This window comes from Oncorhynchus masou, chromosome 28 (assembly GCF_036934945.1).
Source record: "Oncorhynchus masou masou isolate Uvic2021 chromosome 28, UVic_Omas_1.1, whole genome shotgun sequence".
In the NCBI taxonomy this organism is placed as follows: Eukaryota; Metazoa; Chordata; class Actinopteri; order Salmoniformes; family Salmonidae; genus Oncorhynchus; species Oncorhynchus masou.
In genome coordinates, this window is record NC_088239.1 from 17,155,957 (window position 1) to 17,175,334 (window position 19,378).

Sequence of the window (19,378 nt, forward strand, 5' to 3'; positions counted from 1 at the left end):
CCACAGCAGCTTTGCAGTTCTTGACACAAACCTGTTCTTGACATCTACTACCGTACCCCGTTCAAAGGTTTTTCAAACTTTTGTCTTGCCCATTCACCCTCTGAATGGCACACATACACAAACCATGTCTCAATTGTCTCAAGGCTTAAATATCCTTTAAATATCATTATTTAGCCTTTCTCCTCCCCTTCATCTACACTGATTTTGAAGTGGATTGTACAAGTGACAATAAGGGATCATAGCTTTCACCTGGATTCACTTGGTCAGTCAATGTCATGGAAAGAGCAGGCGTTCATAATTTAAAACCAGTAACTGGTGCAAGCCGGTTACCGGAGAGCATCTTAACTCCTAAACCAAGTGAGGCTTGTCATTTTGCTTGTGAAGAGCAAGGTTACATGCACTGTGTCCGGTGCGAGCTTTACACATGTACATTTAACAGACTCTGGGATATCCGGTTCTGTGACCAGCTTTTTGTCTGGGCGGTCACCATATCGAAGTCTCTCCATTGGATTGTGGACGGTGTCTACATGCCATACAGGGCCGCAGGTTAGCTAGTGGTGTATGTGCACACTCCACAAGAGTTCTGGCAGTGTCTTGAGCATCGTTTAAAGGGTTGACTATTGGAGATATTTGTCCTTCGACAAGTTGGGCGTCACCATACAATTTTCAGGTTTTATTGCTTGGATGTCACTGCTCCTAGTGTAGCCCACAGGGTGCTTACGACTGGGACATGGGAAACTAACTAGGCAGCTTGCCGTGTGCAATACCCAGATTGCTGACTTGCTGAAAGGGAACGTAATGTTATGACCATAACTACTGTTCCCTGAAGGAGGGAAACGTGGCCCCGTGCCGCCCATTTCTGGCCTCGGTGAAGAGCGGTATTGAATTGAAGGAATGAATCTGAGCCTCACACTTATTACCTGTGGAAGGTGGGGCTTCCAGTGAGGCGTCGATTTTAGGCGTGATTTTAGATTCTTCAACCGAAGTCACAATGCGACTCTCCATAGTACCTCGTTTCCCTCTTTCAGGGAACAGTAGTTATAGATTTAGAATATAGTACAGTAATTTACAAAACAAATATCTAAATATAAACTGCATCTCTCTGTATTTCCTTTTTTAAATCATTTTTTTGTTTGTTTTAGTTGTCAGCATTTACCTTACGCTGACGTGCTGCCAACCTGTATCAGATTGAAAGAATATGTCTGCTCGGTGTGTGGGTGTTGTCAAACGATTTTCAACCCCTGTTGGTACGTAGGTAGAGCTTGTTTTTGGGGCAGTGTTTCCCTACCAGCCCCACCCATTTAAAAAAAATACTTATTTTGGTTTCAGTTTTGGGAATAAGTGGTACAGAGTGCAGGACAGATGTTTGAAACATTTTGCAACAAGTCACTCGTTTTCAGTCCATTTTCTTCCGTTTTGGTGCCTAATGAACACTACCCATTGCTTATCCTGTGTCTTTCCTATGTGTCCCCTGCAGTGAAAAGCTGTGTGCCTTCTGCTACTGTGGCGAGAGGAGTTTCCTGGGCCAGGGAAACCTGATGGTGTTTGGCCCCACGCCGGGCTATGTGCCGCTGCACATCCGCAACCGACGAGGCAGCTCTGAGAAGGACGATGACTATCACGAAGATGACTTCCAAGATGACCACCACGACACCAAGAGCCCAGGGCAGCGCGACGGCGGGAGGGGCCTTAAAAAGTAAGTTGGCTCAAACATTGGCGTAACGTAGTTGTTGGGTAACGCAAAAAGTTGTTTGGTTGGCTTACAATGGCCGTTCAGCTTGCAATGGCTATTCACACTGCTGATTTTGCTGTGATGGCGGTGTTTATGATGGCTTGACTTGGAAATGTCGATTCTCTTAGTGGTATTAATTCTCTTGAATCCATTTTGAGTCTCTCAAATTCCCGTTCCCCAGCTTTGACCCAAGAGTTGCAAGTTTTTTGGGAGAAAGTGTTAGCTAAGTACATCATACTAGTCTAGGGTGTCATTGGGACCTAGACACGTCTTCATTTTAAACTTGGAGGGAAGCAGAAATGTCTGATCGACTCACTGTAAACGTAATGACCGTTTTCAAGTAGAGTTTGACCGATTTATGATTTTTCAACACCGATACCGATTATTGAAGGACAAAAAAGCCGATACCGATTAATTATTTTTTATATATACAGTGGGGCAAAAAAGTATTTATTCAGCGATCAATTGTGCAGGTTCTCCCACTTAAAAAGATGAGGCCTGTAATTTTCATCATAGGTACACTTCAACTATGACAGACAAGATGAGAAAAAAATCCAGAAAATCACATTGTAGGATTTTTTATTAATTTATTTGCAAATTATGGTGGAAAATAAGTATTTGGTCACCTACAAACAAGCAAGATTTCTGGCTCTCACAGACCTGTAACTTCTTCTTTAAGAGGCTCCTCTGTCCTCCACTCGTTACCTGTATTAATGGCACCTTTTTGAACTTGTTATCAGTATAAAAGACACTTGTCCACAACCTCAAACAGTCACACTCCAAACTCCACTATGGCCAAGACCAAAGAGCTGTCAAAGGACACCAGAAACAAAATGGTAGGCCTGCACCAGGCTGGGAAGACTGAATCTGCAATAGGTAAGCAGCTTGGTTTGAAGAAAACAACTGTGGGAGCAATTATTAGGAAATGGAAGGCATACAAGACCACTGATAATCTCCCTCGATCTGGGGCTCCACGCAAGATCTCACCCCGTGGGGTCAAAATGATCATAAGAACGGTGAGCAAAAATCCCAGAACCACATGGGGGAACCTAGTGAATGACCTGCAGAGAGATGGGACTAAAGTAACAAAGCCTACCATCAGTAACACACTACGCCGCCAGGGACTCAAATCCTGCAGTGCCAGACGTGTCCCCCTGCTTAAGCCAGTACATGTCCAGGCCCGTCTGAAGTTTGCTAGAGAGCATTTGGATGATCCAGAAGAAGATTGGGAGAATGTCATATGGGTCAGATGAAACCAAAATAGAACTTGTTGGTAAAAACTCAACTCGTTGTGTTTGGAGGACAAAGAATGCTGATTTGCATCAAAGAACACCATACCTACTGTGAAGCATGGGGGTGGAAACATCATGCTTTGGGGCTGTTTTTCTGCAAAGGGACCAGGACGACTGATCTGTGTAAAGGAAATAATGAATGGGGCCATGTATCGTGAGATTTTGAGTGAAAAACCTCCTTCCATCAGCAAGGGCATTGAAGATGAAACATGGCTGAGTCTTTCAGCATGACAATGATCCCAAACACACCGCCCGGGCAACGAAGGAGTGGCTTCGTAAGAAGCATTTCAAGGTCCTGGCGTGGCCTAGCCAGTCTCCAGATCTCAACCCCATAGAAAATCTTGTGACAGTGTGTGAACCTTGTTTGACCTCTGTCATTGCCAACAAAGGGTATATGACAAAGTATTGAGAAACTTTTGTTATTGACCAAATACTTATTTTCCACCATAATTTACAAATAAATTCATTTAAAATCCTACCATGTGATTTTCTGGATTTTTTCCCCCTCATTTTGTCTGTCATAGTTGAAGTGTACCTATGATGAAAATTACAGGCCTCTCTCATCTTTTTAAGTGGGAGAACTTGCACAATTGGTGGCTGACTAAATTATTTTTTGCCCCACTGTACACACACATATACACACATTTTTGTAATAATGACAATTGCAACAATACTGAATGAACACTTTTATTTTAACTTAATATAATACAAAAATAAAATCAATTTGGTCTCAAATAACATGAGAACATATGTTAAAACGAACCACCAGCTTTCATGGGTCTTCAGTATTCCCAGTTAAGAAGTTTTAGAACACACACACACGCACAACTCTGCTTAGGAGACATACTCTCAACTGTTTGAATAAAAATTGATTTTAAGTTACCTGTGATGAATGTTGAAAACAAAAACTGTAATTTCTATATGCAGGAAATCCTATTTTAATAATGGGTATGGTAAGAATTGACTACCAAAGTGCGAGTCATAATTCCCATGACACCTTCTAGCAAAATCTGAAAAGCGGTTCCATCATTCATTTATTCCATAGGATATTTTTAGATTCACTTAAAATAAGGTCTGTGTTTCGTGTAGGCTTACATCACCTTGCCAATTTTAGAACTGTGTAGATATCCATAGGACAAGGTAACTGATCAATATTGGCTAAATATAAGCGAAGATACATTTTTTTGTAGAGTGGATTTATGAAAATATGTTGACAAACGTTACCTTATCCTAGTGAGATTTACATGGGTATCAAAATGCCGAGGCGGGTTAAGCCTGCACGAAACACAGACCTTATTTGAAGTAGATCAAGACATTCTGTATGGAAGACATGAACGGTAAAATAACAAAGGAACCCCTTTCAAGTTCAGCCGCAAGTTATTAAAGGAATTATAAAGCGTCGACTATTTCTCTTTAAACCATATACCTTTGACTATTACGAGCCTGCTGCTGCCTACCACCCCTTAGTCAGACTGGTCTATCAAATATCAAATCATAGACTTAACTATAATAAACACATAGAAATACGAGCCTTAGTTTCCGGATTTGACCTATCACCTCCAAAAAAAGTTTATTCCGTTACGCATTTTATCTAACGGGTAGCATCCATGAGTCTAAATATTCCTGTTACATTGCACAACCTTCAAAGTTTTGTCATAATTACATTATATTCTGGCAAATTAGTTTGCAAAGAGCCAAGCTGCTCAAACTGTTGCATATACCCTGACTCTGCGTGCAATGAACGCAAGAGGTGACACAATTTCACCTGGTTAATATTGCCTGCTAACCTGGATTTCTTTTAGCTAAATATGCAGGTTTAAAATATATACTTGTGTATTGATTTTAAGAAAGGCATTGCTGTTTATGGTTAAGTACACATTGGAACAACGACAGTCGTTGATAGTTTTTTCTAAGATACGTTTAATGCTAGCTAGCAACTTACCTTGGCTTCTAATGCATTCGCGTAACAGGCAGGCTCCTCGTGGAGTGCAATGTAATCAGGTGGTTAGATCGTTGGACGTGTTAACTGGGGCGGCAGGGTAGCCTTGTGGTTAGAGCGTTGGACTAGTAACCGGAAGGTTGCAAGTTCAAACCCCCGAGCTGACAAGGTACAAATCTGTCGTTCTGCCCCTGAACAGGCAGTTAACCCACTGTTCCCAGGCCGTCATTGAAAATAAGAATGTGTTCTTAACTGACTTGCCTGGTTAAATAAAGGGGAAAAAAAAAAAGGTGCAAGATTGGATCCCCCGAGTTGACAATGTACAAATCTGTCGTTCTGCCCCTGAACGAGGGAGAACGTTCCTAGGCCATCATTGAAAAATAAGAATGTGTTCTTAACTGACTTGCCTAGTTAAATAAAGGTGTAAAAAAAATAGTCAAAATCGGCGCCCAAAAATACCAATTTCCGATTGTTATGAAAACATTCCGATTAATCGGTCGACCTCCAGTTTCAAGGCTCCACCTTATCACTATTGCCATTGATTTGGTTGGAGAGTAAATGACAGCTGAAATTGCACCAGGAAAGGTGTCTACTTTTCTTCAGAATTTTGTAGGTGTACATGCTGCCAAGGAGGTATACGCTGCCAAGTAGTTAACAGAACAGGCATAGAAGTTTTCATACAGACCTGTCGGTGTTAGTTCATTCAAGTGGTTGTTTTTTTACATGCCACATGGAGGTGTTGATGATTATATGGTAGAGGCATTACGTAGGTTGAGGAGGTGGAGGCATTACGTAGGTTGAGGAGGTGGAGGCATTACGTAGGTTGAGGAGGTGGAGGCATTACGTAGGTTGAGGAGGTGGAGGCATTACGTAGGTTGAGGAGGTGGAGGCATTACGTAGGTTGAGGAGGTGGAGGCATTACGTAGGAAGGGGGGTGGAGGCATTACTTAGGCATTACTTAGGTTGAGGAGGTGGAGGCATTACATACCTTAAGGGAACATTTTGACATTTGCTGTATGGTTAGTGAGAAAGTCCATATTGCAAATGTACGGTCCCTTACTAGACGTCCGAAAACGTTTCTAAAATTTGCGAACGGTGTCGGGCCGAGCGGCAGGGCCGGACCTACCGGGAAGTCAAACGAACTTTCTCGGACATTCGGTTTCCGTTTTATAAAATAATCAAATTTTGGTCATTTTTCCGCTGTCCCGGAAAATCCCACAAGAGGGCATAAGCAATCATATTGCAATTGTACAAAACATCACGAATCACGACGTGGCCTTATCTCCAAAATGGAAGCCGAAACTTGGTGAGCGAAGGTTTGGCATAATGGGCAGTTGGCCCCGAACAAGATGGCGTCTTGGCCTCAACGGTTTTTGAGTTATGGCTATTTCTCTGGGATTAAAGGTCCAAAATGAAAATAGAGAAATAATTTTTCCGCTTCACGTCAAAGTCAAGGAGCCTCCGGTGTCAATAAAAAAAGAACCAGCCATTTATCTATCGTCATTTAAGAGAAATCGTACAATGACAAATTGGTGATGTTCAAAGATAGGTTTTTTTTTTCAACAGTTACAGATCCAGTTGCAGGGTGTTCATACAAATCTTTTTAAAGTGTGCTGCAGAGCTCTGCGAGATTTCTGTGATTTTCTATGATTTTCTTAAATAACACACACTCACTAAACCCTCCGTAAATAACTCAGTTCTTAACCTCTTACACTTATGGTGGCGCTATTTCATTTTTGGAAGAAAAACGTTCCCGTTTTAAACAAGATATTTTGTCACAAAAAGATGCTCGACTATGCATATAATTGCTACTGTTCGAAAGAAAACACTCTGACGTGTCCAGAAATACAAATATCTTCTCTGTGCGTGCCCTTTAACGTGAGCTTCAGGCAAAACCAAGATGACTTGGCATCCAGGAAATGACAAGGATTTTTGAGGCTCTGTCTTTCATGATCTCCTTATATGGCTGTGAACGCAAGAGGAATGAGTCTGCCCTTTCTGTCGTTTCCCAAGGTGTCTGCAGCATTGTGACGTATTTGTAGGCAGATCGTTGGAAGATTGACCATAAGAGACCACATTTACCACGTGTCCGCCCGGTGTCCTGCGCCGAAATTGTGCGCAAAGTCACCTGCCAGTATTTTTCCATGGGGCACAGAGAGAGAAGCAAGCTTCCATGAACTGCATGTCAATGAAGAGATATGTGAAAAAACACCTTGAGGATTGATTCCAAACAACGTTTGCCATGTTTCGGTCGATATTATGTAGTTAATCCGGAAAAAGTTTCACGTTGTAGGTGACTGCATTTTCGGTTCGTTTCGAGCCAGGCGCAATGTAGAAAACGGAACGATTTCTCCTACACACAGACGCTTTCAGGAAACACTGCGCATTTGGTATGTGGCTGGGAGTCTCCTCATTGAAAACATCAGAAGCTCTTCAAAGGTAAATGATTTTATTTATTTGGTTATCTGGCTTTTGTGAAAATGTTGCGTGCTACATGCTACACAAAATGCTATGCTAGCTTTGCATACTCTTACACAAATTAGTCAATTTCTATGGTTCAAAAGCATATTTTGAAAATCTGAGATGACAGTGTTGTTAAGAAAAGGCTAAGCTTGAGAGCAAACGCATTATTTTAATTTTATTTGCGATTTTCAGAAATCGTTAACGTTGCGTTATGCTAATGAGCCTGAGGCTTAGTCACAATCCCGGATCCGGGATGGGGAGTTTCAAGAGGTTAACGTAAAGACTTATAGTTCAGGATTCTGTAAAAACATACCCCAATCAGGATATGACTTTATTTATAGCTTCCTGTGCCAACCGGATGTGCCTTAAATGGTGTCATAGTGGCTGTTTCCAAGGGTTAAAAAGGTCAGATCATTTCAAAACTTCATATGTGTGATTAGGCAACCCCCATGAACTGTAAGTCAGTCATTTCTCCCAACAGATGTCAAGGAAAAGCTCTCTCTCTCACAGACACACATACACAGCAAGGATGGAGTGACGAAGTGCGGTGCTTAAAGACACAGAGAGCAGGCAATGGCATTACCATAATCCCTAGGCCGTGCTGAGTTCAACGAGATATCCCGCTTGACCGTAGCTCGCTCTGAGTGCAGCGACCTTGAAAAAAAGAAGGCCCAAAATGAAGCCTGGCCCTCAATGTCATTTGCTTTTGGGTGACAGTGAGAGAACCGTTAAGGTGAGAAGCACAATTCGACCTCAGGTACGTACCTGAGGTCCTCCCGATCCGTGCAAGCATAACCTTGACCGTGTGGCATTAACCTTTAACATTTAAAAGAAGTTGTATACATCAAACAGTTTGCATTGACTTCTCTCCCCATAGGAATACATTGCCTGCACCTCTAAATTCAACCTGAAGCCTATGTGGGTTATGAATGCCTTATGAACCTGTCTTCTATGACAGTCCATCAGACCACTATGAGGTCTACCTGTGTCAATTCTAAGCTTCCTGAAGCAACCGGAAGTGGTTAAAATCACCCTAAAAGTGTTTTGAAACACATAATCTGTCATTATGAAAATCACTGTATTCAAACCTGTGTAGATCAGTCAATTCTTAACATAAAGACTTTAAACTCAGGATTCTGTAAGAGCATACCCTAAGAAAGATATGTGTTTACTTATAGCTTCCTGTGCCAACCGGAAGTGCCTTTAATTGGGTCACACTGTCTGTTTAGCCGAGTTCAACGAGATATCTCGCTTGACCGTAGCTCGCTCGGTCTAAGCGCAGCGACCATTAGAAAAGTAGGCCCAAAATGAAGCCTGCCCCACAATGTCATTTGCTTTTGGGTGACAGTGAGAGAACCGTTAGGGTGAGAAGCACAATTCGACCTCGGGTATGTTCCTAAGGTCCTCCCGATCCGTGCAAGCCTAACCTTGACCGTGTGGCATTAACCTTTAACATTTAAAAGAAGTTGTATACATCAAACAGTTTGCATTGACTTCTCTCCCCATAGGAATACATTGCCTGCACCCCTAAATTCAACCTGAAGCCTATGTGGGTTATGAATGCCTTATGAACCTGTCTTCGGTGACTGTCCATCAGGCCACTACCAGGTCTATCTGTGTTGATTCTAAGCTTCCTGGACCAACCGGAAGTGGTTAAAATCACCCTAAAAGTGTTTATCCATACCCTGCCTTCAGTTTGATAGACATAGCGCATTCAACCCTGTGTAAATCAGTCAATTCTTAACGTAAATACTTAACTCAGGATTCTGTAAAAGCATACCCCAATGAGGATATGTGTTGACTTATAGCTTCCTGTGCCAACCGGAAGTGCCATAATTGGTGTCTCGGGCTGTTTCGAGGGGTTAAAGTCAGATCTTTCCAAAACTTCATATGTGTGATTAGTCAACCCCCATGAACTGTAAATCAGTAATTTTTCCCATAAAATTTCAAAGGAAAACTAAATCACACACACATACAGCTTGGAAGGAGGGACCCATCGGGGTGCGTAGAGACATACACTGCCTACATTAGTTAACCTTGTTGGAATTTTTTTTTTTTTTGTAATAGTATTTTTATTGGAATTTCAGTTTTCACCCAAATTAAGAGATACAACAGAGACAAGGCACACAGAACAAAAACAAATCACCATCATTGCCTCTCTCAATACATACATTTTAAACAAACTTACAAACAGAAATTAAACAAAAGAGGTTAGGTTCCACACTTGGAACGTACAGTGTAGTTCTAAAATACATAGATCCCTGCCATTCTAAGTGAATCCTTGCAGCATAATAGCTGATACATCAGGTTCTAGGTAATTTAGATAAGGTTCCCATACTTTGTAGAACTGGTCTGTTTTAGAATGCAATGTACATGTCAGATATTCCAGAGGCACCCATTCAAATAGTATCTTATGCCAATCTTTAATAGAAGGGACCTTATCACTAATCCACTGTAAAAGGATGTTTTTCCTCGCTGCGAAGGAAAGGATGTTGTAAAGCCTCCTTTTACCCACAGAAGTAACATGCCTACTAGGGAGACCTAACAATAAAGAAACTGGGTCCAGCTCTAGATCAACCCCTAGGATCTTTTCAATTTCTTGCAGAACACCAGACCAGTATCTTTGTATTTTGGTACATGACCATAAACAATGTGTTAGGGTGCCTGTATCAGTTTTGCATTTAAGACACTGAGGGGAAGAGGAAGTGGGGCTAAAAGCATGTCTGCGATTTGGGGATATATGCAATCTGTGTATTATTCTTAATTGGATTGCTTTAGTACGGTTACATATAGATATTGTTTTTGCATATCTCCAAATGTCCTCCCACGTCTCTTCGTCAATAGTAACAGACAATTCTTTCTCCCACACTTGTTTCACCCTCTGTGTGTTGACAGCAGAAAAGGACCTTAAAGTATCATAAAACAGACTTACAGACGTTTTCCTTTGTGGGAGAAAAAGCATTTTTTCAATGACAGACATATCAGGGTTACCAATTAAGGTGGTACTCTTCAGAATATAATGTCTTACTTGTAGGAAGAGGAAAAAGTCCTGCTTTGGGAGTCGATATTTCTCGACCATCTGCTCAAATGACAACAAAATCTTATCAGCAAATAAGTCATTTAGCCTGCGTATGCCCTTATTAAGCCATAAGTTAAAACCAGCATCCAGCAATCCTGGACTGAAATCTGGGTTATTAAGAATTGGGGTAAGAGCAGAGGTTAGTTTGGACCTTCACAGGAAGCGTTGAACTGACCTCCATACTTTGAGTGTGTTAAGTGTAACGGGATTATTGCAGTGATCTTTTACAGACTTGAAACTTCTGAAGAATAAAAGATCCTGTAAGGGGTATTTTGAAAGAGAAGTCTCAATGTCTAACCAAATAGAGGAGTCATCATTTGTGATCCAGTCAGAAATATAACAAAGGTGGGCACACCATTGATAGAACCTGATATTGGGCAGGTCCAACCCGCCCATAGAACTTGGCAGCTGCAATATTGCCATCTTAAGTCTTGGCTTGCGTTTACTCCATATAAAGGAACTTAGCCATCCATTTACATCCTTTATTACTGTATTGGAGAGTAATACTGGGATCATTTGGATTGGGTAAAGTAGCCTAGGTAAGATGTTCATTTTCAAAAGGGATATTCTACCCAACCAAGAAACCGGGAGAGAGTTCCAGCGCTCCAGATCCTGTCTTATTGTATCAAACAAGGGAACAAAATTTGCTTTGTACATTAGCTGGAATTTTGGAGTTACAAACATCCCCAGATACATGAAACCTGAGGGAGACCATTTAAAAAGGAAGGGGGGAGAAGTATTAGGTACCAAGTGTAGGCTACCAATTGGCATAGCCTCTGACTTAGTAAGGTTAACCTTATAGCCTGAGAATTCGCTGAATAATTCAATAATATTTATAAGAGATGTAATTGAAGTCTTGGGACTAGAGATGAATATCAGGACATCATCAGCATACAAGCTTATTTTATGGTGAACATCACCAATGAGCAGCCCCTGTATAGCAGGCGTTACCCTGATGGCCTCGGCCAGTGGTTCCATAACGAGTGCAAAGAGGAGGGGGGATAAAGGACAGCCCTGTCTGGTACCTCTGTGTATAGAGAAGCTATTTGACCTTAGCCCATTAGTAAGGACAGCAGCCTGAGGGTCATCATATAAAACTTTCACCCATTTTATAAAGTTGTTCCCCAGACCAAATTTTTTTAGAGCAAATAATAGGTAAGACCACTCCATGCGATCAAATGCTTTCTCAGCATCTAGGGAGAGCACAAGACCATCCACAGAACTTTGTTGGTAGGCTTGAATTACATTAAGAAGCCGCCTAACATTGTTGCATGACTTACGGCCCCTAATGAAGCCAGTTTGGTCTCCTTTGACAATTAGTGGCAGTAAGTCCTCTAATCTTGTGGCTAGGATTTTAGAAAGCAATTTTCTATCCACATTCAGGAGGGAAATTGGTCTGTACGAAGAACAAGACTCTGGACATTTTCCCTTTTTGAGAATAAGTAAAATGTTGGCTTCTCTCGGCGTTTGAGGAAGTTGGTCATTTGAAAATGAATGGTTAAACATATCACGCAATGGCTCAAGGATCAAGTCATGGAACTCTTTATAGAACTCACTACAAAACCCGTCTGGTCCTGGGGCCTTACCATTTTGCAGATTCTTAATTGCGAACATTATCTCTTCCTTGGTAATAGGGGCATTAAGGAGGGACCTCTGCTCTTCGGAGATAGTAGGGAGCTCAATCTTACAAAATAAGTTCTCCATTAATTTGGGTGCATCCTTTGGCAGTTCTGAGGCATAAAGGTTTGTATAAAATTTCTTAAATGAGTCACTTATCAATTTATTTTCATATAAATGATTACCATCAGGGTCAGTAATAGTAGCAATTGACTGAGAGTCAGCCCTCTTTCTAGCTAGGTATGCCAAGTACTTTCCTGGCTTATCGCCATGTTCATATAGCTTTTGCCTGACAAATCTCATTTTCTTTTCAGCTTCCTGTGTTAGGAGAGAGTCTAACGTTGATCTAATGACTGATATTTCCTTTTAATAGGGCAGGAGTGGGCGTTTTAATATAGTCCTTTTCTTTCGTTCCTAATTCACCCTCTAACATGTTTTGCTTTTCCAGCTTTTTTCGTCTCTTAGTAGCTGTGTATGACATAATCAGACCCCTGGCATACGCTTTACAGTTCTCCCAAAGGAGCGAAGAGTTATCTGTTGATTGAGAGTTAATAAAGAAAAACGCTTTAAACTCTGTAGTAAAATATGATGTGAAATTATGGTCTTTAAGAATGGTTGTGTTCAATCTCCAATGTCTTGACCGATTGAATGCCCCGTTGAGTTTTATGTCTAGGATCACCTCAGCATGATCAGATATTTACATTTACATTTACATTTAAGTCATTTAGCGGACGCTCTTATCCAGAGCGACTTACAAATATATGACTATGCTTCCTATCCTAGTGGATAAAACAGACTGCAAAGACGTCCTGGGCATAAAAAAATAATCTATTCTAGTCTGACATCCATGAGGTGCAGAGAAAAAAGTGAACTCTCTATTGGAGGGATGAAAGGCTCTCCAGACATCCGCATACCCCAGATCATCACAAATAGCTTTAAGTGACTTAGCTTGAGGAGAGAGTGAAGCTATACCGCTGGGAAACCTATCAATAAGGGGGTTCAGCAAGCAGTTAAAATCTCCTCCAACCACTACAGTGTCCGAGTTTAATTCTGAAAAATCTAGAAACGCCTTAGTGAGGAAATCAGGGGGTTGAGCAGGGGGAAAGTAAATATTCATTATGGAAATGTTCTGCCCTTGTAAAGTACCATTAATTATAACAAAGCGACCAAATTTATCTTTCACACAATTCAAGACCTTAAGTGGTAAGTTCTTTTTCACCAGAATTGCTACACCTCTACTTCTGGATGTAAATGATGAGAAAAACACTTGACCAAACCCCCCTTGTTGTAATTTCAGGTGCTCCTTATCATCCAAATGAGTTTCTTGCAACAGGGCAATATCAATATTTTCTTTTTTCAAAAAAGACAGAACTTTCTTCCTTTTAATGGGGGTATGGCTCCCTCTAATGTTCCATGTACATACACGCAGTCTATTACCTGCCATTGTATCTTGACCATTCAATATCCAGACTAGATCCTACTGTAAAAGTGGGGTGGTACCTTTTTCCATGTGTTGAACTCTCCTCTATCTCACTGAGCATAAACAAACTATATGAACCCTGAACTCGAACTATACTAAACCCAAAAATTAAACATGTAAAGATCCAAAAGGGGGTTTTCCCACTAGCTAACATGCAGGGGATTTCAACTCTCCAACGTAGACTCTTAAGTCCGCATTGCCACTCTATAACCTCATCCTTTAAATGTATGGAAAAGAAAATCAATAAAAGAAAATTGAGGCTCTTCCACCTAAAACCAAGCTTGGGCACCAGTATGGATTCACACATATCTCAGTCTGAGCTATAGCGGCTATTACTTTAGCAAGAAAAATAATAAAGATACGAATATTACTGATCCGGAGCACGTGAGGACTCACACAACTGTTTCATGATCAGATTCAACCAAAAATAAACAAAGTTATTCAATACTGTGGAGGTGCAGCTTGAAGTTATTTACCCGAGAGAGTCAATAAACGCAGCAGCCTCTTCAGGTGTGTAAAGCTTTCTAGGTGATCCGTTGACCATAATCTTCAATGTGGCCGGGTACAACAGTGCGTAGTCCATCTTCATTCTCCTGAGTCGAGCCTTCGCCTCATCAAACGCTTTGCGTCTTCGTACAACCGCTGTGGAGTAATCATTGAAGAATGAGACCTTTGGACCTTTATGTTGACTACCATCAGAGCCGATGTTTCTAGCCGCATCCATGACGCGCTGCTTGTCAGTGAAGTTGTGGAAATTTATAACCACCGGCCGTGGGCGCTGATTGGGACCAGGTATCGGTGCTTGAGAGCGATGGGCTCTGTCCAGCTTCACCCGACCAGCCTTAGTGTCCATTTGTAGGTAGCCAGGGATCCATTCCTCAAAGAATTTTACTGAACGTGTCCCTTCAGATTTTTCCGGGAGTCCCACAACACGAACATTGCATCTGCGTCCTCGATTATCCAAGTCGTCAATGTGCTCCACCATTTCGCGCACCTGTTTCTCAAGTGCTTTTATCTTAGCGTCCATAGATGTAGTTGAAGTTTCCACTGCAGCAATTCTTCCCTCCGCCTCAACAACACATTCCACAACCCTCTGTATTTCAGCTGAATGGCCTGCTATTGCTTCCAAGACTGTTCTTATCTTAGCATCGATCACTTTAGTAATGTTTATCAGTCATCTATTGAATAATCAAGTCCATTGTGCCAGGATCTGTAATGGTGTTAGCTTCGCTAAAGTTAGCTAGCTCCTCATGCACATCCACAGGGGTGGTGGTTTTGGTCGACTTCTTAGTAGTTCTATTGGGCATATTGTCGGAGATTTTTGCGAAATAGTCGTCAAGACTCATTATATGGTAACTTATTTAGCCAATTCTACCACTTTTTCAAGCTAGGAGATTAATGTAAGAATATCAATTTACGAAAGCCATGAGAGCTCGCTGAAACACCGTGTTCTCTCTACGGCGCCATTTTGTCCCCTTGTTGGAACTTTTAAAGAACCGTCAGACCTAGAGTTCCAAAACTTTAGAATCCTGTTCTAGACCTGAGGTCGATGGTGAGTTTGTGGCGGTATTTATTAGAGAGGGGTAAAGAGAGATTTTGTTCGGGCGCCAGGCAGGTATTAACCATGCCGAAAGGAAAAGAGTAGAATAGAGAGAGTACCACTACCAGACCCACACACATCAGCAGAAGAGACTGCCTAGAGTGTAGCCTGTTTACCAGATAGCCAGTGGAGAGAAAAGAGAATACTCACCATATAAAACCCACATCACAGCACAGGGGTAACCCCAACAAGAATACCTCATACAATAATACTAATACTAATAATGGCAGAGCAATTAAACAGCAACTTCATACAAGAACGAACCCAGTCATCAACAGAGGATTTGCAATAATCTGTATTATTTTCTAGTGGATGAGTGCAGAGGGTATGAATGTGGGGGGTGTTCATCGACACAACAAAGGCCTTAAAAATGTCCACAGTCTTCTCGGCCACATGTCATTAGTACACCTCACCTCAATACAGTTCACATAACAATACACAACTTGCAAGCAACCTCCCGTTTAACTAAAATGTCCATCAAAATACTTCTGGCAGGGCAATAATAGTCCAGCTCTAATGAACTTCAATGGGAAGTACATTTGAAAAATAGAGAGTCTGTTGCAGGGTAAAGCACTGGAACGAGAGGGAAGAGAAAGAGAGAGAAAAAGAGATCTTAGCTGTGGTCTTCAGGCCTGCCGGTGTACGGCCTGACTGTCCGATGGTTTGTTGGTTTGTATGTTAAAGCTTTGCAACAATGTTGCTACTAATCCATGCGATCCATAACGGGCGCGGTCCCAAACAAAAACAACCACGATCTAAAGTGATCACAACGATGATTGAGTTAAATACTTTATAAACTACAAACGCTGAAAACAAACAAAACTTCTGCAGCACAGCACACACAATCAAACTGTCGCGCCAGCCAAGAGCGCCTCCCCAAAGATCTGAACGAGCTCTCTTTATTTCCTCCTTCCTTACTGCTCATGCGCTCTTAAAGTGGCAGTGCACGGTGAAGGCTCCGAGCAGATTTCGCCACAAGTTACGTCGCTCTAGAAGGTTCTCGTATCGAGAAACAGCCTCGTACATTTGCAATGACTTCAATTTATTTTTGCATCACGGAAATGACGACATTTAGAAATGTCCCAGAGTCGCAAGACTAGGTGCATTGCGACCGTCTCGGCCCATAGAGACGGAACCCAACGTTTCTGTCCGATAGCTCATTCAAGGACCCCGTAGCAAGTCATGGAAAAAAGTGAATTTTCAGCACCTATTAGGGTTTTGCCGAAACTTGGGATTCGGGGTCGCCTCAGCTACCTTGAATGAGCTATTGGACAGAAACGTTGGGTTCCGTCTCTATGGGCCGAGAACTGGACCCGCAGCTGGAACGTAACTATGTGTTTTATGTTTTTATTATGGTTTGAATAGAATGCGTTGTGAATTTTGGGCCATCTCTGTAGTATGTGATATTTGGCTACTAAATGAGTTGGAAAAAGTGGGTTTGGTGTCAGTTTGTATCAGTTTGGTGTCAGAATGATATCTAATTGACTGATGGACGGTGACCTGCTGGTGACTCTTGTCCATTTGCAATATGTTTAAACAGTGAGGTACCATCACCAAAGTGACATTCTGAAATCAACCCTAACGAGCGATGGAGAGGAACCAGAATCACTGCCCAGCCATCCCGAGTTCATCGGGCCAGTCAATTTCGCATTCCTGCAGGATTTTTATAGCATGACAAATTCGTGATGGTAAATGCCCATTGAACCATATTGCAAATGCACAGTGACTTTGCAAAAGTGAGAAAACAGTGAGAAACCCACTATCAATGCCCGGCCATCTTGTGTTCATCAGGCCAGTCAATGTTGCATTCCTGCAGGATTTTTATAGCATGACAAATTTGTGATGGTAAATGCCCATTGAACCATATTGCAAATGCACGTGCACTTGCAATATGATTCAATAGTGAAAAAACATCACAAAATGGACATGATGAAATCAACACAACGAGAGATGGAAAGGAGCAACTATCACTGCCTGGCCATCCTGTGTTCATCAGGCCAGTCAATTTTGCATATCTGCATGATTTTTGAGCATGACAAATTCGTGATGGTAAATGCCCATTGAAACATATTGCAAATGCACGTGCATTTGCAATATGATTCTATGGTGAAAAAAACATCACCAAATGGACATGATGAAATCAACACAACGAGTGATGCAAAGGAGCAACTATCACTGCCCGGCCATCCTGTGTTCAACAGGCCAGTCAATTTAGCATTTTTGAGCACGTCAAATTTCTTATGATATTTGGCCAAAGAAAAAGTGACTTTTGACTTCCTATGAAATCAGATTGCAAATGCACAAAACATATGCCTTATGCACAAGTAAAAAAATAAATAAAATATGATAAAATAGGACTAAAGTATGTTGATACAGTTCTTATACGTGTGTAATTAACACATAATTCGAAAGAATTTCGAAAAACGGTCCAGAAAGCACTTTTTTTAAGGGTGTGTGAAGTTTTTTATAAAATGTTGCTATTTTTGACTTGACTTTTGACTTCCTATGAAATCATATTGCAAATGGAGAAAACATATGCCTTATGCGCAAGTGAAAAAAATGATGATAATAAAATTGGACAAAAGTATGTTCATACAGTTCTTACACATGTATAATTGACAAAAAAAATCGAAAGAATTTCAAAAAACGGTCCAGAAAGCACTTTTTTAAGGGGTGATAAGTTTTTGAAAAAAATTCACTTTTTCAAAATTTTGCTTTTGGATGTTGACTTTGGTTGCATTTGCAATATGAAAAACCACGGTGGAGCGCGCTCGCCACCTGTTGGATTTTCAAAGTGTTACACCTGGCATTTGCCATATGGCATTTGCAATCAACGAATCAACGCCACATTGGGTGGTATTGGACACCGTGTATATGGTTTGGCCAATGACTTCCCATTCATTTTTGTCCATTTCAGGGGTGTATTCCATTACTTAGGTTGAGGAGGTGGAGGCATGACTTAGGTTGAGGTGGCCACCTTGTTTTATTGTGAGCATGTGTTCACACATAAACATGCCTACTGTACCTGTTGCTGATCAAATATGTGGCTTGGAATTGGTAAATAAATGTGTAAGTATATTTGTTATGTTTATAGACAGTAGACTTCTCCCAGACTCACACCAGAGAAGCCAAAGAACCTAAAGAAGTGAAATAATTACTCTGAAATATTGTTAAGGTTTATATTTGTTAGTCCCTCAATGTTTGTCCGTTTCCTTCTGTTTGGTGCCTATCTGAACTTGCAAATTCCCCCATTTACATTGCAAATTCCCCCATTTACATTGCAAAACCTATTGCCACGCTGTATTCTAATGAATTCGACCCATGGCTTTGCCTCTAACTGGCTGGAAACAGATTAACCCCTGTGTCCAAGTTTCTCCATCAAACTAAATTAGTGGTCTCCCCATTGTGCATTGTTTGAGGCATGTAGGTAGAGAGGGAGAAAGATAGATGGAGTACCATGACCCAAATAAGTGAATGCATGCTAATGAACCCAGGCGCTCAATTTCAATTTGGGTCAATTATTGTGGTGCTGAAATGGCCCCAGTGATTAGTTACTTGGAGGGGGGGAAGGGACTGAGGGGTGGATGGGGTGGAGGATAAAAATCCATGAAGGAAGAGAGAATTTCATAGGCAGGCTCTTCTAGCTTCTTCAGCTCTGCTCTCTATTTTCTCTCTCTCGTCATTTTCAGCTTCACGTGATCCACTGTTGACAAAGACCTCCCGTCAGAAGACACCCAATCGAGTGTCACCTCCCTCCCTGAGGGGGCGGTGACGTAATGCTCTCACCCAGGAAGGTTTCTGACGGGGACAACGTGGCCCAAATGCATTGTTTCTTTGGAGCCCCATGATTGGTCAGTCAGTCCAGGGCTGGCGCCGTGCCAGTTCTAGATGGGGAGCTGAAGAATGAAAACAATAACAAGCGTGCGTGATAGCAGTGTTAAGGTGGACTGTGTGAGAGAAGTGTTAAGGTGGTCTGGGGACAGACCCCATTCTGTTTTGGCCTGAATAAGATCACAATGAATCACCGCTTTGGAGAGATCAGAGGAGATGGTAGAGAAGGTATCCTAACGAGACAAGGATGAACTGTCACTCTCCCTGCATGTTGTATTGGCTGTTGATAAGATGAAAAATTGTGTAAGGGGGTGCGTGACCTCATGACAGATTACATGTGGATAT

General features: G+C 41.6%; 1 protein-coding gene across 1 annotated transcript in view; it reads left to right on the forward strand.

Moving 5' to 3' along the window:
- The window catches only part of LOC135516953 (histone-lysine N-methyltransferase 2C-like), a 119,579-nt gene that overhangs the window by 48,585 nt on the left and 51,616 nt on the right, over positions 1-19,378 (forward strand). Inside the window, exon 5 of the mRNA XM_064941012.1 lies at positions 1,478-1,696. Coding sequence (XP_064797084.1) covers positions 1,478-1,696 — 219 coding nt within the window. The remainder of the gene's footprint in view (positions 1-1,477; positions 1,697-19,378) is intronic.